Raw genomic sequence first — 26,078 nt, 5'->3', positions numbered from 1 at the left:
CTCTTATACATAGAATTATTTTATCTGTGAATAAAAATGCATAGGCTTCTTCCTTTCCTTTTTTTTTTTTTTTTTTTTTTTTTTGGTTCTTTTTTTCGGAGCTGGGGACCGAACCCAGGGCCTTGCGCTTCCTAGGTAAACGCTCTACCACTGAGCTAAATCCCCAGCCCCGGGTTCTTCCTTTCCTGTTTGTATCCCATTCGTTTTCTTCTCTTGTTTCACTGCTCTAATTAAGACTTCAAGTATATTGAATAAGAGTAGAGAAAGAAGAAAACTTTTGTCTTGTACCTGATTTAGCCAACATATTTCAAATTTTTCTCTGTTTGGTGTTATGTTGGCTTTTGGTTGGTCATTTATAGCCTTTATTATGTTGGAATATGTTCTTCCTATTCCTAGTCTCTATAGGACTTTTGTTATAAAGGGATGTCTTTTTCAATATCATGTGGTTTCTGTCCCTGAGTCAATTTATGTGGTGAAGTACGATTGTTGATTTACATATGTTGAACCACCCCTGTGTCTGTGGAGTGAAGCCCACTTGATCATGGTGAATGATCTCTTATGTCTTGAATTCAGTTTGCAAGTATTATATTGAGAACTTGCAGTTATGTTCTATGTATGTTGGTCTTTGACATTATTAGAGTGATGCTGGATTCATAAAGTAAATTTGCTAGCATTTGTTTCACTGATTCTTAGTATTGTTTCTCTAGTTTCCATTTCATTAGTTTCTGCGCTGGGCTTTAATTCTTACCTTTACTACCTTTGGGTGTGGCTTCTCATTTTTCCATAGCTAGCCTATTTGAGATATCTCTGATGTATTTATTTACTTAGTATTTAGAACTATAAGCGTTCTTCTGTGTTTATTCATTGTAGCCAGAGGGTTTGGAATGTTGTGTCTAAATATTTCATTCAATTCTATACATCTTTTGTTTTCAGTGGCCCATTTCTCTTTCAGTGATATGTTTTCTTTTTTGTTTCCTTTTTGCTTGGTGTGTTGTTTTCAGTGTGTAAATCTGTGGTTTCTGTAGTTTCTTGTGTTGCTTTGTAGTTTTATTCTATTAACTTTCTTTCTATAAGATTGTGTGTGGATGCTTCCTGAGGCACATGTCTGTTAACTCCAGGTGGGGCATCAGTGATAGCAACAGAGACAGTTGCACCCAAGCGTAGTTTGGCAAGCTGATGAATAAGACTTCTTACAGTAGCGTAGATGTGAGATTATTTGTAACAACACAGGGAATCTATAAGTGGCTGCACTATCAAAGAAAAACAACTCTGAAAGCTGGGCATGGCGGTGTACACCTTTGGTCCCAGCAGTCTATAGGCAGGCAGATCTCTGAATTCAAGGCCAGCCAGTAGGTCTACACGATGAGTTCCAGATAGCTAGAGCTACATAGTGAGACCCTATCTCAAAAAACACAAAAGAGAAAACCTTTCTTTGTCCCAGTAGCCATTGTTAATGGTCTCTGACCCTAAAGAGAAAAACCTAGTGAGCTCCTCCCAGCCTCCGCAATGGATAGTTAAAGGGCTCGGTCATATACAGATCTCCTATGGGTAATCACAGCTGCTTAGGGTTCAGAAGCACACTCTCCTTCTTGGGAGGACAGCATTCCACAACAGTGATTTAACTTAAAGGATGTTTCTTAGGCTGCTGATAAGAATGTGTAATCTGGGGCTGGAGAGATGGCTCAGTGGTTAAGAGCACCGACTGCTCTTCCTGAGGTCCTGAGTTCAAATCCCAGCAACCACATGGTGGCTCACAACCATCTGTAATGGGATCTGATGCCCTTCTCTTGTGTGTCTGACAGTTAACGTGTACTCACGTAAAATAAATAAATCTTTAAAAAAAAAAAAAGAATGTGTAATCTGTACCCCCCCTTTTTTTTTTAAAGAAAGGATTATTAAATCATAATTGGGATTTGTTCTGTTCCTGTTTGTCATTGCTGGTGCTTTTGAGCCGCTCTCTCTCTCTCTCTCTCTCTCTCTCTCTCTCTCTCTCTCTCTCTCTCTCTCTGTGTGTGTGTGTGTGTGTGTGTGTGTGTGTGTGTGTGTGTTTGGACTTCGTTTATATTTGCCCTGTTCTCGTTAATGCTATTTCTATTTCTCCCTTTATTGTACAATGTCCTTTTCTTCTTAAGCTTTATCCATTACACTTAACCTGAACTACAATTCTAGGTGTCAAAACAAACCAAAAGGCTTATTCTGGTTAGCTGTCCTAGAACTCGCTCTGTAGACCAGGCTACCCTTGAACTTGAAATCTGCCTGCCTCTGCCAAGTGCTGGTATTAAAGGCATGCACCACCACCATCTAGCTTGACAGAAAACCTCTTTAGTGCTCTCTAAAGATAAGATTCTTTTTTTTTTTTTTTTTTTTTTGGTTCTTTTTTTCGGAGCTGGGGACCGAACCCAGGGCCTTGCGCTTCCTAGGTAAGTGCTCTACCACTGAGCTAAATCCCCAGCCCCTGAAGATAAGATTCTTGCAAGAGCTTGATACTTCTGGAAACTCAAACAATATATTAAAATGTAATTATGCTTTTAAGAATAGCACACTTTTGGGCTGAAGAGATGGCTCAGCAGTTAAGAGCACTGACTGTTCTTCCAGAGGTCCTGAGTTCAAATCCCAGCAACCACATGGTGGCTCACAACCATCTGTAATTGGATCTGTTGCCCTCTTCTGGTGTGTCTGAAGACAGCTACAGTGTATTTATATAGAATACATAAATCTTTAAAAAAAAAAAAAAGCACACTTTTGAGCATGGTAGCATATCCAGCATGTGGGAGGCTGAGGCAGGTGGATCTCTGTGAGTTTGAAGCCAGCTTGATGTACACAGTGAGTTCCAGGACAGCCACAGCTATATAAAGAGATTCTCAAAATAAAGAAGCATAGCATATTTTGATGAACATTTATGTTTATGGTTTTTAAATGGGAAGGAAACATTTTATGGAGCTACTTTACAAAATTTTCTCATTAAACTGCCTTAGACATTCTTAGGTTTCAGTGCCTGAAGGCGTATAGTGTGAATTTGTGGGGTTTGTTGTTATGGTTTTATAACATGTCTAAACTATTCTTACATTTAGGTTAAATGTGCACAGTACTGGCCAACGGATGACCGAGAGATGGTGTTTAAGGAAACAGGATTCAGCGTGAAGCTCTTATCTGAAGATGTGAAATCATATTATACAGTACATCTACTACAGTTAGAAAATATCAATGTAAGGCTTTTCTTGTTTCAAAGTTTCAGTTTTATCTGATGGTTTTAAGAATTCTTGGGACTTGGTACTATACTTGCTTTTGGATATTTGTAATAGTATCTGGGTGTTAACATGTTTTTAGACTGTATTTCTGTCTAAAGTAACTCTTAAGCATTCTGAAGAACTCTAAAATCAAAGAATTACAATGTTCAGGTTAATATTAATATTTGAGAATTGAAAATTAACCGTTGGAGCTGGAAAGATGGCTCAGTGTTCTTATAGAAGGCCCAGGTTCGGTTCCCAATACTCATGTCAAGAAGCTTACCACTGCCTATAATTCCTGCTCTAGGGAATCCAGTGCTCTCTTCTGGCCTCCACAGTCTATATGTGATGCACATAGATACACACAGACACACAAATATACATACAGTTTCAAATAATTACAGTTTTTAAAAGGAAGCAAGTAATTATTAAAAATACAGGAGGGGATGTTATAAGTATAATGTGGATTGAGGACTTGTTTATAGTTTACTCTAGTCCTATATTCAGTCCCACGAACCAAAACTTAAAATATGAGTGGGCTGTGGGTATAGCTGAGGTGTGAGGAATCTTCTTAGAGTGCTTGTCAGATTGTGGTTCAGTCTGCATCACCAAGAAGATACAAAGCAACTTGGTACTGGAATAAAAAGAGGATGACTGGAGTGAACCGGATTCACATTTCAGTTCTGCTACTCAGTGGAGGTATAATTCACCTCATATAAAATGGAAATTGTATGTTTGCAGACTGTTGTGGAGATCAAAGGAAAGTATGGATGCGTACTCATGCCAAATAGGTGCAAATGATAGTTCCTGGAACTTACCTACAGTTGAAATATAAATGACCACACAGAAGTGTTCACTGAGGTGTGAAGGAAATGGTGAAATAGGTGGCATATGATCCCAGGACCCTGATGTGGGTCTTTTCTACAGATGTCCTTGACTGTTCCCTGGCAAGTTCTTTGACACATCTGCACAGCAGACTGCCTGTGCTGCTGTCACACACGCTTTCAGAGGCTTCCTTCCCGCTTTCCCACGCATCTCCTTTGCTTGTACCACGATAGAGTAAGATTTTTTTTTTAAAGGTTTATTTATTAATGTCATGTATGTGAGTACACTGTCCACTGTCACTGCCTTCAGACACACCGGAAGAGGGCATCAGATCTCATTACAGATGGTTGTGAGCTACCATGTGGGTGCTGGGAACTGAACTCAGGACCTTTGGAAGAGCAGTCAGTGCTTTTAACCTCTGAGCCATCTCTCCAGCCCGAGTAAGTTTTTTTTTTTTAAAACAAAAAACCTCTGGGTGATGGTGGCCCACACCTTTAATTCCAGCATCCACAAGGCAGATCTCAAAGATCTCAGAGTTTGAGGCCAGCTTGGCAAAGACTTCCAAGACAGCCAAGCCTACACAGAAAAATCAAAGAAACAAGAAAAATGAGGTAGAGTGTTTCAGTTGTCAGTAGAAACTAGGATAACAAGAAGATAAGGAAATATGGCCAAGCTGACTTCAAGTATGTGTCTAGTCTATTCAGTGAAATACTGTTTGAGCTGGTAAGTGACACGGAATGTTCTAACCACACAGCTTTGCAGAAGACAGGATAGGTGCATGTGCACATCTACTTTTTAGATGTGTGGACATGCCTCTTACCCATGATAAGTACAGCTCCGTGATTGTATTCTCAGGTCCACAGTTTGGTATTCTCATGTCCAGCTTTTCTGGCCTTGGAATTCCATATATAGTCAAAGATGACCTTGACATTCTAATCATCCTGCCTGTGCCCTGATTGCTGGAATTACAGGCATGCACTATCACACCCAGTTTTATTCGACAGCAGGGACTGAGCCAGAGAGGGATGTATAACCCAGGGCTGTGTTATGTAAGCCAAGTGTTTCACCTTCTTGTGTTTGTCTTCGGTTTTTATTCTTGTTGTTTTTATATATTCCCAACACATTATGTTTCTGCATCAATTACTCTGTGTTTATATAAGAAAAATACTAGAACTAACTTCCCCTTGACTTTCACATTTCAGAGTGGTGAAACCAGAACCATATCTCACTTTCATTATACCACCTGGCCAGATTTTGGCGTTCCAGAGTCACCAGCTTCATTCCTAAATTTCTTGTTTAAAGTTAGAGAATCTGGTTCTTTGAACCCTGACCATGGGCCTGCAGTGATCCATTGCAGTGCAGGCATCGGGCGCTCTGGCACCTTCTCTCTTGTAGATACCTGTCTCGTTCTGGTAAGTGTCTGTGGTGACTTCATTGGAGTTGTATGCTTTTGCTGTTTTGTTTTATTGTTTGATAATGATGAAATATAAATATTTTATAATAGAAAGATAAATATTTTTGCATGACTGGTGCCTGAGGAGGTTAGAAGAAACCACCGCATCCCTGAAACTAGAGTTGCAGATAGTAGGGCACTATAGCTATGGGTGGAACCAAACCCTGATCCTCTGCACGAGCAGTCAGACTCTTAACCGCTGTGCCCCTAATGTGTTCTGAGTTGTTTCTACAGGCAGCAGTAAGTGTTGATGTCATATTCCAAAACTCTAGGGTTGTTTTCGTTAAGCCTATACTTTGTTGTGAAAAAACTCTTGACTTGTACTGTTTAAAGTGACTAGCTCCTGCTAGTATGTGTGTGTCCATAAGTCCAAAGATTCCCCAGAAGTCTTTCTCAACTAGGCTTGGCTCATACCTTTCATCCCAACACTAAGTAAGCTGGGGCAGAAAATCTGTTTCAGGTTTGAGGTTAGCCTGGGCTAAGAATTAGACCCTATCCAAAAAAAGAAAGAAGAATAAAATACAGTCTCCTTCCTAAAAGAGGGACATGACAAAGGAAAGCAGTTCTGAAGGAGTGGTGAATGGCTGTTGTCTCCACGTCAGAGGCATCTGGGGTTACCTCATGAGAGCCACCTCAAAAAAGAGGAGAATGCCAAGGGACTGGGGACATGGCAAGCATGAACAGCGATTCCCAGTGCATGAGTAAAAGCCAAGCATAGTGACATGTGTCTGTAATCCGGAAGCTTGGGGAAGTGGCGTTAGGTGGATTCCCACTGAACAGCCAACTTACCCAAGTCATTGAGCTCCAGGCCCAGTAAACAACACTGTCTCAAAATAAGAACGAAGGCCAGGTATGGTTTATTTCCCACAGAGGAGCTCTCTGTCAGTTCCAGACCAACCTTGTCTACACAGCAAGTTCCAGAACAGCCAGAGCGACATAGTAGAGACCCTGTTTCAGAATCAAAAGAGCAACTGAGGAATCACCTGACATCTGCCACTGGCCCCCATACACACGGGTGTGCTCCTGCATAGACACACATGCATCATATATACATGCACAGTATAATTTATAAGCTTTTAAAAACTATTTGAAAAACTGAGTGCTGGCAGGCTAGTTCAGCATTAAGGTATTTGCCTAATGGCTTGAATTCTACTTTAGACCCTACTGGATAGGAGAAAATCACCTCCCACAAAGTTGTTTTCAGACTTCAAATATTTTTAAGCCAATGTGGTAGCACCTGCCCGTAATCCCATGCTTGAGTGATGGAGGCAAGAGAAGCAAGTCCATGTAGAGTTTGAGCTAGCCTGGACAACATGAGATTTGTTTCAACACCCCCTTTCTTTCTGGTGCTTTGTATACAGAATTAAAAGCTTCTGCCTTCAGTTATAAGTTCATTTTGATATTAAAGTTTTTCTTTCTTGAAGACGTACTTCATCTCTTATTATTTATAAGCCAAAGCTAAAAAGTCCTTTCCAGGGTTCCTGTGAGAATTCTGTGAATTAATGATGTTTTCTGACCTGGTCAGCTTCAACTAACAACTTGACACAGTCTAGAGTCATCTGAGAAGAGTGCCTCAATTTCAAAAAGACATTTGAAGACCAGATTGATGTTATTTGTAGGGAACTGTCATGATTGCTAGTCGATATAGGAGGGCCCAGCCCACTGTGGGTTATCTCTATCTCGTATGTTTTAAGGATATATCACTTCTGGGATAGAGCCAGGCGTGGAAGGATTTGCCAAGGGAGATGTGAGGAGATGGATGTGTGGTACCTGAACACAGGTAATCAGCCACATGTCAGAATGTAGATTAAAATAAGTGGGTTATTCTAAGGTATGATCTAGTCAGAGAAGTGCCTAGCTGTATGGCCAAGGTATTTGTAACTATATTTTGAGTATGAGTCTTATTTCTGGGAGCATGGAAGAAATAGGAGGAAGAACTATACTGTAACTTCAACAGTTACCATCCTAGGCAGTGGTCCTAAACTGTAAAGGAAGGCTGATGTGTACAGCCTCGCCTGTGAGCCAGTCAGCACCCAATATCCTTCACGGTTCTGGGTGGAATTCTTTGGCTGTGATCAGGAGTTGGAAGTGATGTCTTGAGTTCCTCCTTTAATCCTTAAATAGTTGACTGTGATCTGGAGTTGTAAACTGAAATAAAACCTTTCCTCCTACGCTACTTCCAGTCAGTGCTCTGTGACAGCAACAGAAGCGAAGCCAGAACACCCCATGTTAGTACAGTGCCAATCTTGAGATTCTTATATGGGACCCCAAGAACTGTACTGGTATTTTTGTTGTTGTTTTTTTGTTTTTTGTTTTTTTAAGCCAACCACAGCCACAATGGATTCAGCTGACTCAGTCCTCCTTCCCCTTCTATGTCTGACTGCACCAGGTAAATGCGTCCCTGGTCTCCATGCAGGCAAGAAGAGGATGTCAGGGCTCCTGAACTGGTTACTGATGGCCGTGAGCTACCGTGTGTGCTGGGAATTGACCCTGAGTCCTAGAAGAACATCTAGTGTTCTCGCCTGATGGGCCATCCTTCCAGCACTCCCATTTTTTCTTTTTATGACCTTCAGTATTTTTTACTTTGGACATGGGGACTTCCAGGTTCTCTGTTGTTCCATCTAATGGCTACCTTCTTCCTCCCTCCCTCTTACTGTAGAATAAAACCTATCAATGATACCTTGTGCCTTGATTTTTATATCATTTCCTATATAGATTCATTTCTGTTTTCTCTCTGTAATATTGGATATCCTGGAACTTGCTCTGTAAGCTATGCTGGCCTTGAACTCACAGAGCTCTTCCTGTTTCTGCCTCCAAAGCTGGGATTAAAGGCATATACCACCATGCCTAGCTTTCATTTCTGGCTTCTTAGGCTTGTATTGGATAACCTAACCTTAGGTGTTGATGTTACCATGAAGGTCCCGTGCTCTTTTGCTTTCTTCCATGAACCTTTCTTATCCGTGATACCTATATTCTTAGGCTTCCTAACACATCTGCTAACAGTAGATTTTCAGGTGACTTAACTACCATAAGGGAACATCTTAGATATTGCTTCTCTAATAAAGTTAGGACTTAGAAACAATTAGGCCTAAACACACCGTAATGGATAACTTTAACTAGACATGTTTGGTTTTTTTTTTTTTTTTTTTTTTTTTTTTTTCTTTTCTTTTTTTCGGAGCTGGGGACCAAACCCAGGGCCTTGTGCTCGCTAGGCAAGCGCTCTACCGCTGAGCTAAATCCCCAACCCCTTAACTAGACATGTTATAGTTTCGATCAAAACTTGAATTGTTAGAGCTGGAGAGGTGGCTCAGTGATTAAGGGCAGTTACTACTCTTTAGAAAGTTCACGGTCATCCTCTGCATAACAGATTTAAGGCTAATCTAAGATGCAGGAAACTCTCCCTGTCTGGGGAAAACAAAACAAAACAGAACAAAGTGAACACCACAGTGGCAGCCTTTTGGATATAAAAACCAGCCCTGAGTTGAAAATCACTGTCCTTGGGGGCCAGCACAATAGTCAGTGGGTTTAATAATAACCTGAGTTTAATGCCCACAGAGAGAACTGATTCCCCCGAGTTGTCACCTCAGCACCACATACTTGCTATGTTACATGTACACACATAGATATACACACACAAAAACTAGGATGTGATAGTTCATTTATTCCTCTTAACTTGTACAGCTTGGCTCCAATATCATTTCCTCATCAAAGAGGTCCCCTCCCCTCCATAAAGGGGAAGAGAAGGGTGTGATTCTTTTTTTAAAGCTAGGTCTCATTATGTAGCTCAAGCTAGCCTTGACCTGGAAGTAGCCCTGCCTCTGGTGCTGGGATTACAGCGTTTCCCATGTCTCACCAAGACTGGCAGAGTGAGTGCTGCAGGCCTACAATCCCAGCACGCGGGAGGTAGAGGCCATAGACTCAGGAGTTCAAGGCCATTTTCAGGTACAGGGCGAGTTCAGGGCTAGCTTGGACTACATAACACTCTATTAAAAGAAAAGGAGAGAAACCAATAAGCCACTTTAAGAGAAAAAACAAAGCAAGTGCAGTAATCCCTGTATTTGCCAGAACCGATTATAAACCCTTCCTTTCACTGAGTGAATGAGAGTCTCTTAATATTTTGGAATTGGCTGAGTTATCAAGAGACCCAGAGCCCTTCAGGGGCTGCCTTGATTTTGATGGCCCAGGTGTCTGTATGCTTCCCTTTCTCTCTCTCTCTCTCTCTCTCTCTCTCTCTCTCTTTCTCTCTCTGTCTCCCTCCTCTTCTCCCTTCCCTCCCTCCTTCTCTCCCCCCCGTGTGTGTGTGTGTGTGTGTGTGTCAAACTATTTTTTTAAGAGGGAACTCATGCACAGCTAAGGTCTGAGCAGCAAGTGGCCTTATATTGCTTTTGTTTTCTCAGCTCAAACAACTTGGTTTTACGTTTCTTGCAGATGGAGAAAGGAGAGGATGTTAATGTGAAACAAATATTACTGAGTATGAGAAAGTATCGAATGGGACTCATTCAGACGCCGGACCAGCTCAGATTCTCCTACATGGCCATAATAGAAGGAGCAAAGTATACAAAAGGAGATTCAAATATACAGGTAACTTCAGTACCATTAATGTCAGATAACTCGGTTCCATCTAAATCCTCATCCTTCCCTTAGTTGGTAGACACAGCTGATTGCCGTAAAATTATAAAATTTTCCACACTTCAAAAGGCACAGATGGAAGCTAGTCACTGAGAGCTCCAGCCAGCCTGTCACACAGGGAGAGCCTGTCAGTCACACAGGGAGAGCCTGTCAGTCACACAGGGAGAGCCTGTCAGTCACACAGGGAGAGCCTGTCAGTTACACAGGGAGAGCCTACCACACAGGGAGAGCCTGACTTTAAATTTTTTTTCATGTATATAAGAATATAGGATCATATATACTTAGCCTGAGTGGAAACGAAATTCAGTTAAAATAAATTTTTCCATGTGAGATTTAAGCATTTAACTATTAAAAAAAAAAAAAAAAAAAACCAAGAAAACGTAAGTACCTTTGACTTAGTAAAAACTTAATGTGGAGGCCTGGGGAGATGGTGAATGGTCAGAGGTTACAAGCACTTGCTCTTCAGAGGACCCAAGTCTGCTCTAAGAACTCGTGTTGTACAACACCAGGAGATCCAGCATCGCTGGCCTCTGATGACCCTTGCAGTCATATGGACACACATATAATAAAAAAGATGGAGGGGCTGGGGATTTAGCTCAGTGGTAGAGCGCTTGCCTAGCAAGCGCAAGGCCCTGGGTTCAGTCTCCAGCTCTGAAAAAAAGAAAAGGAAAAAAAAAAAAGATGGAAATAAAAAGGTAAAAGCCTTCATGTGGGAGTAAAGACTATTTGCTTTATACATAGGTCCTTTATATCTGAAAAACTTCAGTTCCTAAAACAGACATGAGATGCTAAGAATAGTCTTTTCATGTCTGATGGCAACATTTTTAGGTAGTTTTTATTGTATATTTATAGACAGTAAGCTCAAAGAGTATCAGAATTTAGTATCATGTGATGAACTAAGGAAAAGTATAAGGTAGAAACAGAAATAACAGTATATCCCCTTCCTGTCTGGTCTGGCCATAGTATTAGACATATCTAGATAGAGATCAACAATCTAAATCCACTACTCCTCGAATATCTATTTATGAATATCTGCTTTAAAATAGAATACATCCTTAAAATAAATAAATTATATGTGATTATTTTTAATTATGTGTGTATGTTTGTGTTTGTGGACAAATGCTGGGATAAAAGTGAATGTCAAGTTTACCTATTGTCTCTGTCTCATATTGAATAATTGCTATTTGTTGATTGTGATTTAAAGAAAACAAATTTTTATTGTTTATTGCTTCTGTTCTCTACCTAGAAACGGTGGAAAGAACTTTCTAAAGAAGATTTATCTCCTGTTTGTGATCACTCACAGAACAGAACGATGACTGAGAAGTACAACGGGAAGAGAATAGGGTCAGAAGATGAAAAGTTAACAGGACTTTCTTCTAAGGTTCCAGATACTGTGGAAGAGAGCAGTGAGAGGTACGTGCATATATATGTTAACAAGGCGATGTAATGCATGCAGGGAGCCTGAGACAACACAGACCTTGTGTTCATACAGTTAGTGTACCTTTTACTTATGTCAACGTGTTTAGGTGGTGTTTGATGACATAAGTATTTTCAAAGAGTTTTTTGTCATAATAAGATTGCCAGTACAGCACTGGAGAGATGGCCCAGTGGTTAAGAGCACTGACTGCTCTTCCAGAGGTCCTGAGTTCAATTCCCAGCAACCGCATGGTGACTCACAACCATCTGTAATGAGATCTGATGCCCTCTTCTGGTGTGCCTGAAGACAGCGACAGTGTATTCACATATATAAAATAAATAAATACATCTTTAAAAAAAAGAAGATTAAACTGAATCTGAGCTCAGATCCCAGCACCCAAATTCGGTGGCTTATAACCAAGGATAACTCCAGCTTTTATGAGATCCAATGTCCTCTAGTCTCGTGGTGGTTTGAATATGCTTGGTCCATGGAAAGTGGCAGCATTAAGAGATAAGGCCTTGGAGTGGCCTTGTTGGAGGAAGTTAGTCATTGTGGGAATGGGCTTTGCATTCCTAGGCTCAAGCTCTATCCAGGGTGGAGGAAAGTAGGCTCCTGGCTGCCTGGGAAAGACAGTCTTCTGATGGCTTTGGGTTTAAGATGTAGAACTCTCAGCATCTCTAGCATTGTGTCTGCCTGCACACTGTCATGGTTCCCACCATGATGAATGGACTGAACTTCTGAAACTGTAGGCCAGCCCCAGTTAAATGTTTTGCCTTTGTAAGAGTTGCCTTGGTCATGGTGTCTCCTCACAGAAATAAAACCCAAACTAAGACAAGCCACCTCAGGCTTTTGAGTTTATTTTATTTTATTTTATTTAATTCACATTTACGAGTGTTTTGGCTGCATGTGCACTACATGTGTGCCTGGTACCCACAGAGGCCAGAAGAGAGTGCCAGATTCCCTTACACTGGTCATTCATATAGTGAGCTACCACAGGAGCACTGAGAACTTGGTCAGCTCATATGCAGAATAACTGTTCTTAGGAAGCCGATCCATTCCTCCAGCCCCAATAAATAAAATTTTGAATATATAATAATGATAAATTTAAAAGCTAATATTTAGAAACAACAACAACAAAAAAAATCCCAATACTGCTTGTATACAGAAGTTAGTGTAATTAGGTTATTAAAAAATAGATAGGGGTTGGGGATTTAGCTCAGTGGTAGAGCGCTTGCCCTGGGTTCGGTCCCCTGCTCCGAAAAAAAAAAAGAAAAAAGAAAAAAAAATAGATAGTTTAATATAGAAAATGAGTCATATAAAAATACCTAAATAAATTTCCATCGTGGAGTATTTTTCTTCAGAATTACGTAAAACAATTAACTGTATATCCATAGCATTTCAAACATATGTTAGGAAGCTAGTATCCTAGTGCATGAATGAGTTCTTTTTTACTTGTTTCTGATGACTTTTCTTTCTCTTGTGTTTTTTTTGTGTTTTTTTTTTTTTAATTGTGGGGATAGTGTTATAGAGCTCAGTGGCAGAACCCACATTCATTATCCACAAGGCCTTGGACTCAGTCTTTATATCAGGAAGAAAATAAGTGTCTCAGTGAACTTATAAAAGCTAACATTTCAGTATCCAGCTACATGTGCCTTTATGTTTTAATGATGTATTTACTGTAGGAACTTAACTCCGAATTTACTGCTGTAGTAGTTGTAGGTGACCTGAGAAAGTTTAAAGGTGGTAGCTCCTGGAATCCTGGCTAAAGGGAATCTCTGCACATAGGCTGACTCCCTCATTTTGACTCTAAGGTCTTTGTGCATATACATCATCTTACCAGATGTGGTGGTGAATTTTCAGTTCAGAGAACAAATTTTAGCAAATATCTTTCCCAACTCAGAAGTAAACATTTTGACAGAGTTTAAACAGCAAGGGCAGCTGTTTGTGTAAAAAATAGTTAAGAGACAAGCGAGATGCCACAGGACTTAGAAAGATATGCATACACAGCCCTCATATAGCTCATGTATTATGAGGTTCAATTAACAAATCATTATTAAATTAATCTAGAGGATGGCTCAGCAGTTAAGAGCAGCAGCTACTCTTCCAAAAGACTGGGTTCAATTTCCAGCAACCACATGGCAGCTTACAATTGTCTGTAACCTGTTCCATGGGATCTGGCACCTCACATAGATATACATGCAGGCAAAACACCAATGCATATAAAAAAAATTAAAATGTGTTTTTCAGTTGGTAGAATGCTGACCTAGCATGCTCTACAACCCTGAGTTAAATCTCCAGCACTACATAAGAGCATGTACATTGATGGTACACATGTATAATTACAAGACTTGAGAGGCAGAAGCAGGAGGATCAAGATGCGTCCTCTGACCTCTACAGGTTTATACCTTCCTTCTTCCTTCTTCCCTCTCCCTCCCTCCCCACCTCTCATGCACTCAAGCAGAGTAATTAAAAAAAGAAATTCTGAGCTGTACATCTATACCCATGTACTCATGAGGCAGAAGCAGGAGAATCTCAAGTTCAAGGACAGCCAGGGTTACATAATGGGATTCTGCCTCAGAGTGAATCATTAATGCTAGATCTAGTCAAGGCTCAAGCTTGGATCTGAAGGAGGTGATACTTTGATGTTCTTAGTCAGAACAGATCCCCACTTTTTCTCCTTTGTTTGACAGATGATCTTTTAGAATGTCTTCTAGTTTGGATTTCTCTAATCGTGGTTCTTGGTTTGATTCAAGTTAAATGTTTTGACTAGAAAAAGTCTTGTGATCTAGTAGACACTGAAGAGCCAGTCAGGATTTTTTTTTATCAAGGTACATGTGCAAAGCCGTGACTTAAAAAAATTACTGCCAAGACTGAAGCTGGGTAGGTGCTTGCCATCACACACAGCGAGTGAAAAGAGATGGATTTTGTGAGATTTTTTTTTTTTTTTTCTAGAGGAAGAGAGTAAGTGGCTGACATGTGGCACTGGTGGTTTTTCATTACCTTGGATGTCAGAGGACTTTCATTGAAACAAAATTTTATGTTGGACTGGAAAATGGGGGCTAGAAGTATCATGTATGGTCAAACGGAAGACTGGGGAACCTCCAAACAGAGCATTCATGAAATTGTCAACAGTATTCGTCCCAAGTATTTTCATATGCTGTCACACAAGAGGACCAGATGCTGGAGGATCTCCAGTCTGTCCCCTCTCAGCAGAGAGGAAAGACAGTATGCAGAAAACCTGTGTAGCTTAGCTTCAGGTCCTGTTAAAGCATTACTGTTTGCACAGCAGAAATTCCCCCTGAACTGTCAGCTTTTCCCTGTGTTACTGCACTGTTGGAATGAGGTGGAAAGTACACGAATGGATGCCATGGTCTTGTTGGTGGTCAGGGTCCTACTGCCGTGTAATGAAGGCCTGCAGTGCAGACACTCACTTGTTTCTCTCTATTCACAGTATTCTCCGGAAACGCATTCGAGAGGATAGAAAGGCTACAACCGCTCAGAAGGTGCAGCAGATGAGACAGAGGCTAAATGAAACTGAACGGAAAAGGAAAAGGTGGTTATATTGGCAACCTATTCTCACTAAGATGGGGTTTGTGTCCGTCATTTTGGTTGGCGCTTTGGTTGGCTGGACACTGCTTTTTCAGTTAAATGTCCTATAAACAGTTTGACCTGGCACCTTTCTGCACTAGTAGCTGACAGTGGTGCACTCATATCAAGGGTTTGTTAGCGAATGCCTCAGACTCAGAACACTGCGCTAGAGTAGACCTCAACCAGATAAGGGAAATTTACAGTCACAAGCCCACAGCTCAGGACTCTTCACTGCAGGTTCCTCTGAGACCCAGACTGTCAATGGCTCAAAGCAAAGACAGACATGCTTGAGAAAACGGCTCCATCCTACAGCTGTGCTCACACCAGTACACTGAGGTCCCCTATCCAAAGGATCGGCTGTGGAGGCTTTCTGGATTTTACCTGCACTTGATATAAGCAATAAACATTGTGGGTTTTTTCTACATTATTAATGGAAAGAAAATATCCTTTAAACAATGTATGTAATGTGTAATGTACTGTTGAAATGGGCATTACAACTTTATATGCGTAGGCATTTTTGGGTAAATATATTTTATAAGTACTTATTTAATCTTACTTTTGTAGTTAAATGTACTTTTTAAAGGTTCAATTTGAAAGTCTGTTACCATAGAAAAATAAATTGTATGTTGATTCAATTGTATACTGAATACATTTTCCCTTTCCTAAACAGAAGTTTGATAGAGGCAGCTGAGAAATTATGAGCAAGCTATTTCTACTACACATTTTTATTTCCTTTCTATGTTATGCTTTATCTTATTTTGAAAAGAAAAACAAATTTCCTAAACACGTCATTGAAGGAAATTATTTCTTCTGGGATAGTTAAGTGACAGTTGATCAAACCTTAGTAGAAAACAAACAAAAAATTGGTTTCTGCAGGATGTGGTGGCACACACAGAGCTCAGGAAGCTCAGACGAGAGGCTCAGTAGTGTGAAGCCAAAACTACATAGCAAGTTCCTATCTTTAAAGATAAGAGGAACAACAGAGGGGGTGGAGGACAGATCAGAAAACAAGAATAAGAAATCAGTTCTGAGCCATATTTAATGGCACAAACCTATAATCTCAGCTCTTGGGAGATAGAGGCAGAAGGACCACAAGTTCAAGGCCAGCTTCAACTACATAGCCAGCATCAGTTTGGGACCAGCCAGGACTGCAAGAAACACTGTCTCAGAAACTGAAGTGGTTAAAAACAGAAAGAAAGAAAGCAAGAAAGAAAGAAAGGAAAAGGATTGATTTTTGTAAAGTAAAGCTCATGCATGACTTATACTGTTAATTATTTTTGTGAAAATGTTAATGTAATTACCCAAATGGGATAAATTATGGTTAGTAAGTAAAAGGAAACAGTGTTTTATACTTTTGATTTCAGTTCACTAGACTGAAATTTTGAAGTAAAAAAATTTTAATTTCTTTCTAAGTTCAATAAATAGTACGATGGTGTACAAACTTACATTGTCCCTTACCTTTGTAATGAGTATTTTTAAAGCATAACCACTAATAGGGTTTTGGTGGTTTCAAACCTATGTCCTATAACTTTATCAAATGCAGTTCTGTGTCAGTATAGCGATGTCCTATAACTTTATCAAATGCAGTTCTGTGTCAGTATAGCGATGTCCTATAACTTTGGAGAGTAGGTAAGAAGGATGTTTCCTCTTGTCTGTTTAGTCCTATGTTCAAGCATATGCTTTAGAATTAGATTATTGGTTTTGAGCTTTCTAATGCTTACTGGCTTGTTTTTCTAAAAATGTAGTATGTTATGCTACTGGACCTTATTAAAAATACCAGTTGAAGCCAGACAAGGTGGGACAGAACCCTGATCCCAACACTAAGGAGGCCAAGACAGGCAGATCCCTGTGAGTTCTGGGCTAGCCTGATCCATATAATAAGTTCACAGCCAGCCAGGGATATACATTGAGACCCTGTCTTGAAAGAAAGCAATCCAATTGGAGATAGCCTCGGCTTAAACAACTTCCTACAAGGAAATACTGATAAGGCTGCAACCAGCCTTCCTCGGAAGGAAGGATGTAGGGATAGCACTGAGCAGCACTCTTTCTTCTGCATCTTCGTGTATGCTCAGTGCTTCTGAAAATTCGTTTGGCATAGAGAATCTTCAGTGCTCCTCACCAGGGCCCATCTTTAAGGATGAGTTTTAACAGCAGACACTGTAAGTAACATTGTTAATGCTGCTTACTAAATGTCATGGCCTTTGGTGACAGTGCCCACGGCATCATCCTGACCCTGTATGAGATGTCTGAGCTGGTAAGAAGGGTGCTGGGCAGAGAAGGGTGCTGGTGAGAAGGGATGCTAGCCGTTTCTGATGGTTCCACATCTTCAAACACAGTGTGCATTAGACTCAGTGTCTACTTATTTTAAACTAATATTGGACTTGACTTGAATCAAAATCTATTCTTTTTTTTTTTTTTTTAATTGGGAAAAGAAATGGGCTTTTTAAAGGGCTCATTATTTACTGAAAAGAATCCTTGATTCCTCCTACCTTGCTGTTTCTTCCTACCTTGCTGTAATGCCACGGTCAGTGGTCACGCTTGTGGTCATGCCTGTGATCATGCCTGTGATCATGTGTTCCTTCCCAAGATTCACCAGGTACTGTGTTATCTCTGCCTCCTGGTTTCTCTCCGTGCCCAAACCTAAAGTGTAAAAGTACACTTCTTTTCAAATGTATGCATGTGCGCCATTTGTCATGTTCAGCAGAAACTTTGCACATCTGTCACGTTTTCTACGTCTCAGTTCTTCTGTCTTTATAGCCATTCTGTTTTGTGCTACCATGTGTATCAAACAGTGATCACGGAAAGAGGTGAAGGCGTGCATTAATCAGCTTTGTTCAGACAGCAGTGCTTTGCAGATCCTGAGCACATCTTACATGCCCTTGGTGTGTTCCTTTGTCTTAAACTAAAGGTGATGGTATGATTTCAAAAATATATCCCACGTTTTAAATCATGACATGGAACGGCCCTCTGGTTTTCATTTCATTTCATTTCCTTCTTTGCTTTTAGCACCGGTTCCCAGGGTGCTGGCTACCAGGCTGCAACTGATTCTTGTAAAAATATCTCTGGCTAGATTCCGTAGAGACCGATGGTAGCGAAGTACTTTTCATGGCCACCGTATACAGTTCACTTAGCAAATGTACATTTCCAGATATGCCCGTCAAGGTCCACATTGCCGTAACTTTTTACTTACCAATGTAAATCTTTATTTGTGGTTGTTGTTTTGGGTAGGTTTGTATATTTCCCTTTTTCTGTATGTGTGCTGAGATAGTACCTTGCCAGGGCCCTCGGCTCAAATGATTTTCCCACCTCAGCCTGTGGAGTAGCTAACACCACAGGCACACGGCTTTCAAATACAAATCTTAACGAGACTGTTTTAAAACTGAAGTCTTAAATCAGATGCCTCTAGGTGTGTAGCCTGTTTTTTTAAATGTTCAGGTAAGATTTCAAGCCTTAGTCAAGCTCGGCTCATACCTCCGTCTAGTAGGGCCGACCCTGGGTCCTGATGAGTAGCGTGTACAGATCTATGTTGTTCTCTGGTAGGAAGGAAAGGCTCCATCTGACTGAACCTGATCCATCCGCTCACAGTGTGGAACAAAATACCAACATTTATTTATATGCCAACAGCAAATAAAGTCTTTTTTTTTCTTTTGAGATTCCTTTATATGGCTTTGTCATAGAATCTTGTATATACTTTTTTTCCAAAATAGAAAAAATTTTTTTCATTAAATTTTTCATCTTATTACTTGAAACGCAGACCTTGGTTATTGGCAGCGGCTTGCTCCCGAGCAGGCCTGTTCCCTTTCCTTGAACTTACTCGTTTGAGTCGGATGCCACATTTCTTCCTCACACTGGTCTCTGGCTTTTACCATGTGGCAGAGCACCACACTTGGAGTCACAGCTGGCTATAACTGTCCCCAGAATATGGAGGGAGAAACTCAGGCTGTGCCCTCATCCACTGCTGCTCTGCCTGTGAGCCTGTCCCTAGTTAGAGGACTTGGCACACAGCCCTAAACAGTTTCAAGCCTTCTGCGTTAAGTGCTTTCTCTCAGCTGGGGCTTTTGGGAAGGTCCGTTGTTCTTCACAGGTTGGGTTTTTTTCCCCCTGGCTGTCATTGTCCCAGCACAGTGCCATCAGCCAGTGTGAGCAGTGCTTGAGTGACAAGCTTGACCTGCCTAATGGGCTTTGTGTAAGCTGACATTTAGGATTTAAAGAGCCTGGACCATCTCTGAGTTCTGACTTTGAAGCTCTGCTTGGTTGTAAAGTTCACAGTTGATTCTGAGCAGTGAGGTGGGAGGCCATCGCCCATAGGGGCTGCTTGGATGCCACCTGCCTTTACATTTATCTGTTTCACAGTTTGGGGCTGCTGCAAGGAGAATTGCATGGGATTTGTTTTTCTTTCCCTCTACAGAGGCCACGTTTAAGAAGCATTGAATTACTCTGTGTAGTCACTCAGTAGGCATAGATTTATTTTTTTAGACCCATGATGCTGTTGATATTTTAAATGACTATTTTAAAAGTCTTTGAGTTTGGAAAGTTCAGGAGAGGAAGCCTAGGTAAGTTCCTTTAAAGCATGCTTGGCTCACTGTGGGGCCCTGGACAATCTCAGTTGGATGCTAGAATAAATGTCTTGTGGCAAAACAACTTTTAATGCAGTCTGACTTTCCCTATACTATGGACAGGAAAATAATACACTAGTGTTTGCCACTGCAGCACAGAAACAGCCAGCCCCCAGGATATCCACATGGCTCATTGCTTGATTTGCCTTATTAAAAATAAAATGGTGAAGATCCATTCGAGTGAATATAATAGTTATCTAAAAAGCGTATTTATCTTAATAGTCTTACAAATAAAGTCACTTCTTAGAAGCTATTCCAATGATTTCCTCTTATTTTGCTACCCCTAAACACTATTTGTAAAGAAGTAATGAGTTTCAAAAACCACAGTGTGGGGTTGGGGATTTAGCTCAGCGGTAGAGCGCTTGCCAAACGAGCGCAAGGCCCTGGGTTTGGTCCCCAGCTCCGAAAAAAAAAAGAAAAGGAAAAAAAAAAAAAAAAACACAGTGTGTCTGTTAAACGATCAACTTTTTATTCTTGGTAAATGTGTATTTAACAAACACTAGGAAAGGATAACTGGGGTGTGTGTGTGTGTGTGTGTGTGTGTGTGTGTGTGTGTGTGTGTTCAACATCTGCAGTTATGACAGCCATTTTAAATACTTGGTCTAAATATAGGCTCCGTGACACTTTTACCTTATTTTCAGATAAGAAATCTGAGTGGAGTGACTCACCCATTGCTACCCAGCCTACACAGATAAAGCAGAGATGCAAACTCTGGGCTGTGGTTTCAGTACCTCTGAGACTTGGGCTGCTCTCCTTATGCTAGCTACTCCCAAGTATTTACTTAAAACCAGATGTTTAAGCAGGGAAATAGTAGACAGCCCACTAACGATACAAATAATTTTTTTTATTAGGTGGAGGGGGTGAAATCCTTTTTAAACTGCTTCACCGGCAGTGTCCTACCAGAAAGTTTCTTGGCCAAAGCCCTACTTCATTCCTTTCTGTCATGTTCCAGGTTCTCGGACCCATTGATATCTGAAGGGTATGGTTTCCTAATGACAGCACTATGGGGAGTCAGGGTTGGAAAATCAAACAAGACTTTGTAGACCACCGCAGGTGCTTGGTAGAGGAGCAAGCGAGTAGACAGGAGGAAACTTCATTCTCATGACTGGGGAGGGGGCCTAAGCTGTAGAGATCTGTTATTTCCTGTTTACACATGTGATAAAGCAGTAACAAGCATTTACATAGGTAGCGTCTCTCTCTCTCTCTCTCTCTCTCTCTCTCTCTCTCTCTCTCTCTCTCTCTCTCTGTGTGTGTGTGTGTGTGTGTGTGTGTGTGTGTGTGTGTGTTTAGAGAGGGAAAGGGAGAGAGTGAGGGGGATTGGTACAAAAATGGGAATACTTTTAATTTCCCAAAAGGTTTAGCCACTGGCAAATAATGAAATATCAGCAAGGTCTACTCCTCTTAATGATCATTCCCTCTGATTCTTGCTTATTTAAGTACCCTGCTCTCCCACCTTTTAGCATTAAATTGCACTGAACTGGCCCATTTTCCTTAGTTTAGTAGTTAGAATCATTAGTATCCTCCTTTGGGAGAAAATATCAATGCTGGAAATCTGATTTAGAGGTACCAGCCAACGTTATGTGCAAACTATATTTAAACTGTTTGTAGCAGTGTTAACAGTGCTTGTCCAAACTGGGTTAGACTTTTGCATTGAAATCAAAGTATGGGTAAGTCTAGCACTTAAAATCTTGCTATTTCTTGTGGCTATATTATTCTTTTAAACTTGTCTGTCTCTTAGCATATTATATAGAGGTCATTTCTTGAGTAAAACAGGATGGCCTAAAAGATTCAGTGTGTAATTACTGAAGGAATGTGTCATGGTGCCTCAGACCAGTTCGTCTCACAGCCCTGCTTCCATTTGGAAACCTGCCATTTTGGGAAGCACTTGGTGTGATTGGATGTGACATGTCGGATTGATTTTGTTGTTGGTGTTTGTCTTTAGCTCAGTGTTTGCATCTGTGTACATCTGTGTGTGTGGTGGACATGAATTGAATAGATGACTTCTTATTTTATGTTTTAGGCCAAGATTGACAGACACCTAAATGTTCATGACTTGAGACTATTCTGCAGCTATAAATTTTGAACCTTTGATGTGCAAAGCAAGACCTGAAGCCCACTCCGGAAACTAAAGTGAGGCTTGCTAACCCTGTAGATTGCCTCACAAGTTGTCTGTTTACAAAGTAAGCTTTACATCCAGGGGATGAAGAACGCCACCAGCAGAAGACTTGCAAACCCTTTAATTTGATGTATTGTTTTTTAACATGTGTATGAATTGTAGAAAGATGTAAAGAAAATAAATTAGGAGAGACTACTTTGTATTGTACTGCCATTCCTAATGTATTTTTATACTTTTTGGCAGCATTAAATATTTTTATTAAATAGACTATGTTGGTTTGTGTGTGTGTGTTACCTCAGGACAGTTACAATTCAAATAATGAATATTTTCTCATTGGTTTACTCCAATTTTTTTTTTAAAGCATCTGGCATTGAAATTTAAGTCAGTTCATAATCCTTCAGTAGTCTTCCTGTCCTAAGTAATACTAGCTAGGCAAAATCAACAACAGATAAGTTACAATGTTGCCGTTGTTACTTAGGAAAACACCAGTCTTACGATAGTATTGTCCTGTGGACAGCATTCATTTCTGTAAGTCCAACAATACCTTGCTGGTTTTAATATCTAGTTTTCCCGTGTTGGACATTGTGTATTCCCAAGCATTTCCTTTTGTAAAGATGCCAGAGGCTCCTTCCCGCTTGTGGCTTCTGGCTTAGTTCCCATCTATTTGCACAGTGAGTATTGGGCTTTAAATGTGTTCCAATCGATTGTCAGATGCTAACACTTGATAGCTGGAGAAACTTAAACCACACATTATTCATACAACAGTACTTTCAAGAAGTATATCACAATTTTACCATTTATAAACATACCCATTCCTACTTTTTAAGAAGCCTAGAGGGTTTGCTTTATGTGTGTTCCTATATGTATGCCAAGTTTCTCCTTCCTAAAAGGCTTACTGCCCTGCAGGGTAGCACAGTGTGCTGTCTTCCCAGTGTTGGAGAACTGTCCATTAACCCAATCTCCTTCCTCTCTTGGTCCTCATCCCATTAGCCTGCACCCCCAGAAATGGCCCCCAAAGATCTTCACTTATGCTATAGTCATAAGGCCCGTCCGTGCAGCCTCTGGTAATGAGACTGAGCTGCTCACACTCCTAGGCCTCCTTACGCTTTCTTCCACTCAGTTGTTCCCTAAGACTCCATCTATGGCTCTTAACACACTGACTGTGGATGGTCTCTTCTCTGGACAAGTCTAGATCATACACTGAGGTTGATTACATGCAGTATCTCAAACCCTAGGCCAGATCTCATGTCATGGCTACAAACCTGAAACTCACATCCCTGACTAGATCCTTAACCTCCAAATGGAACATGACCCATATTCCCATATTCTGTTTGCTCTGCCTCACTGTACACGTGAAAGTCCTTCCTACTTCCTCCACTTAGGCTCTGCTCGGTTTGTTCACAAACTGCTAATCCTGTACTCTGACTGTTGCCTTTTGTCCCTATCCTGGTTTCTGCTTTATTATGATGTGGATTCATCATACGATACAGCAGAGACTTCCCTCCAGGTAAGGTCGTCTGCATATTTATACCAGTCCTGGGCACAGCTTCAGAACAGGGTATGAGTTTCAGAACAAAACCTTATTTAGAAAAAAAAAAAAAGATAAAATTAAGATTACTTTTTTTATTAGATTTTTTTTTTTTGGAACAGGGTCTCAACATAGCCTTGGCTGTCTTAGAACTCACTACTATAGACCAGGCTGGACTCACAGAGATCTGCTTTCTCTGCCTCCAGTGAGTTGGGATTCAAGGCATGTGCCACCACAGGCTTTTAAATGTTTAAAACATTTTAAAAATGTGAGTTATTGAAGAGGAACTGATTTCCTATTAAAAAGTCTTCTGACAGGCAAAAATGTACTGACAGAAAAGGTGGGTTTTGTTGGGGAGGTGGGAGGAGTCCTGGATGAGAATGAGGAGGAACTGAAGAGACAATGGTGTCTTACTGTACACAGGAGGCACTCAGTCTAAATAAATGTCCACTAAACACTAGCCATCAGGACATCAGATTTAATTTCAAAAATGATCATTCGACGTGAATAGGTGAATGCCCTTAACAGATGCAGTCTCCACATGTAGTACACTGTCATACATGTAAACCCCAGGAAAACCTGTGCATTGTTGTCAGCCCACTGAACATTCCCCTTAAGCTGGGACAGTGAGCCAACCTAAGCTTCTTTCTAAGTTGGTCAGCCCGTCCATATGAGTTCCAGGGCAGCCAGGACTACATACTCTTTGATACAGGCCCTGTCCCAAAAAGGAAAGGAGAATGAGAGTCAGAGCAAGACCACTCTGAAAAGAGGTGACAGTGGCCTAGAGCAGCATCAGTGCAGGTTAGCAGGTCCTCAGGTGTGAATACAATGAGAATCCTCAGGACTTCCCCCAAGACCTGTGCAAGAGAAGACCAGGGAGAAGGTGGCACAGCTTCCCGTGTTCAGGAGGTACATAGATGTCAGGTGCAGAGAGCAGGGGAAAATGAACGGAATTACACATCTGAGAATCACCTGACAGTCTAAAGACAGAAACCTGAGGAAGTGGAAAATTAAATTTCATTTCATTTCAAATACATATTGGAAAATAATTATTAGCCATTTCAAACATTACTGAATTTGAGGGATCTGGGACTGTCATTACTAATTTTTTTTCTATTTTAATTGTGAACTGATAACTTATTGATGGGTACAAAGTGAGGTTATGATTCATGTAAACTGAATAAGTCAAGCCAATTATGTATCCATCATTTCAACTATTTTTCATCTTTATGTTGAGAATATTTGAAATTGACTTTCAATAGTTAAATGTACAACACAATGCATATTCATCATATGCAGTGTATTTCAGAGAAAGCCATTTCTCTTGAAATTGAGGCCTCCTTGATAATGATCTCTTATCTTCTTCCCAACACCCACCCTCTGGCTGGTACCATTTTAGTCTCTGCTACTTTGAACTCACTTGTTTAGATCCTAGCCCTACCTTATTAGTTTCACTAGGTACAGTGTTCCCAATCATAGCATCATGAATGACGAAATGTTTCTTTTGTTTGTTTGTTTGGGTTTTTTTTTTATTTTGTTTTGTTTTGTTTTTTGTTTTGAGACAAGGTAGCCCAGGCTGGCATCAAACTTGCTATGTAGCTAAGGATAACCTTAGCTTCTGATCCTCCTGATTCCATCCCACAGATGTTAAACATGTGCCATCACTCCTGGTTTTACAATCTCTGTCTTCTGGCCAGGTGGTAGTGGTGCACACCTTTAATCCCAGCATGTAGGAGGCAGGGGCAGGTGGATCTCTTGAGTTTGAGGCTATCCTGGTCTACAGAGTGAGTTCCAGGGCAGCCAAGCCTCCACAGAGGCTTGGAAGTATGTCATTTTACCTGAGGGCACGTGACAGAAAGGTTGACTAGGGACATTTTATTTATTTTTTTCTTCTTTTTTCTTTTTTTTCGGAGCTGGGGACCGAACCCAGGGCCTTGCGCTTGCTAGGCAAGTGCTCTACCACTGAGCTAAATCCCCAACCCCAGGACATTTTATATTTGTATTATTTTGAAATTTTTATACCGAGAGTATATCTATTGCTTATAGTTCAACAACTGGAAGAAAGAACCTGTGCCCAGAAGAGGATGTCATATTCTCTGGGGCTTGAGTAACCTGAGCTGAATGCAATTCAGTTTTGTCTTAAAGACTTCAGTGGGTTTTTTTTTTTTTGTTTTTTTTTTTTTTTGGTTCTTTTTTTCGGAGCTGGGGACCGAACCCAGGGCCTTGCGCTTCCTAGGTAAGCGCTCTACCACTGAGCTAAATCCCCAGCCCCTTCAGTGGGGTTTTGTGTGTTGAGGTTCTCACTGTTTTTCTGTGACAGGATCTCATGTAGCCCCGATGGGTCTCAAACTCTCCGTGTAGTTGGAGCTGTGCCTGAACTCCTGACCCTCCTGTGTCCACTTCCTAAGTGCTGAAGTTACAAGCTTGTGTCACCATGACTGGCTTCAGTGTTTGTGTCAGTCTACCTTTCTCTTCTCAGAGGACAGTCAGGAAATTAGGTTCCAATCCCAAGCATTCCATAGCAAGTTTTAGAGGAGGTTGGAAGGTTTATCAGTGACTTCTAGATCTTTCTCCTAAAACTGAAACGCAGTCCTGCATTGGTGGGGTAAATCTCGACTGTCTGCATCCAGGATTACAGCTTCTGATAGACACCTGTGCCCTCGGAACTCATCTTGAGTC

The 26,078-nt window shown here is 40.8% G+C and overlaps 1 protein-coding gene across 3 annotated transcripts in view; it reads left to right on the top strand.

Moving 5' to 3' along the window:
- The window catches only part of Ptpn2 (protein tyrosine phosphatase, non-receptor type 2), a 65,682-nt gene extending 43,543 nt beyond the window's left edge, over positions 1–22,139 (top strand). The window contains exons 5-10 of one of the 3 annotated variants that reach the window (NM_053990.3): positions 3,072–3,206; positions 5,255–5,464; positions 9,934–10,086; positions 11,438–11,547; positions 15,003–15,104; positions 21,776–22,139. In NM_053990.3, the coding sequence (NP_446442.1) occupies positions 3,072–3,206; positions 5,255–5,464; positions 9,934–10,086; positions 11,438–11,547; positions 15,003–15,104; positions 21,776–21,797 (732 nt within the window). In that variant the 3' untranslated portion in view covers positions 21,798–22,139. Of the gene's footprint in view, positions 1–3,071; positions 3,207–5,254; positions 5,465–9,933; positions 10,087–11,380; positions 11,548–15,002; positions 16,581–21,775 lie in introns of those variants that run through there. The other 2 variants (NM_001414231.1, XM_008772081.4) reach the window with 2 other exon arrangements.
- The last annotated feature ends 3,939 nt before the right edge of the window (positions 22,140–26,078 follow it).

Source organism: Rattus norvegicus, chromosome 18, assembly GCF_036323735.1.
Source record: "Rattus norvegicus strain BN/NHsdMcwi chromosome 18, GRCr8, whole genome shotgun sequence".
In the NCBI taxonomy this organism is placed as follows: Eukaryota; Metazoa; Chordata; class Mammalia; order Rodentia; family Muridae; genus Rattus; species Rattus norvegicus.
Note: the sequence above shows the minus strand (reverse complement) of the source record. Positions and strands in the feature narration are given on the sequence as shown.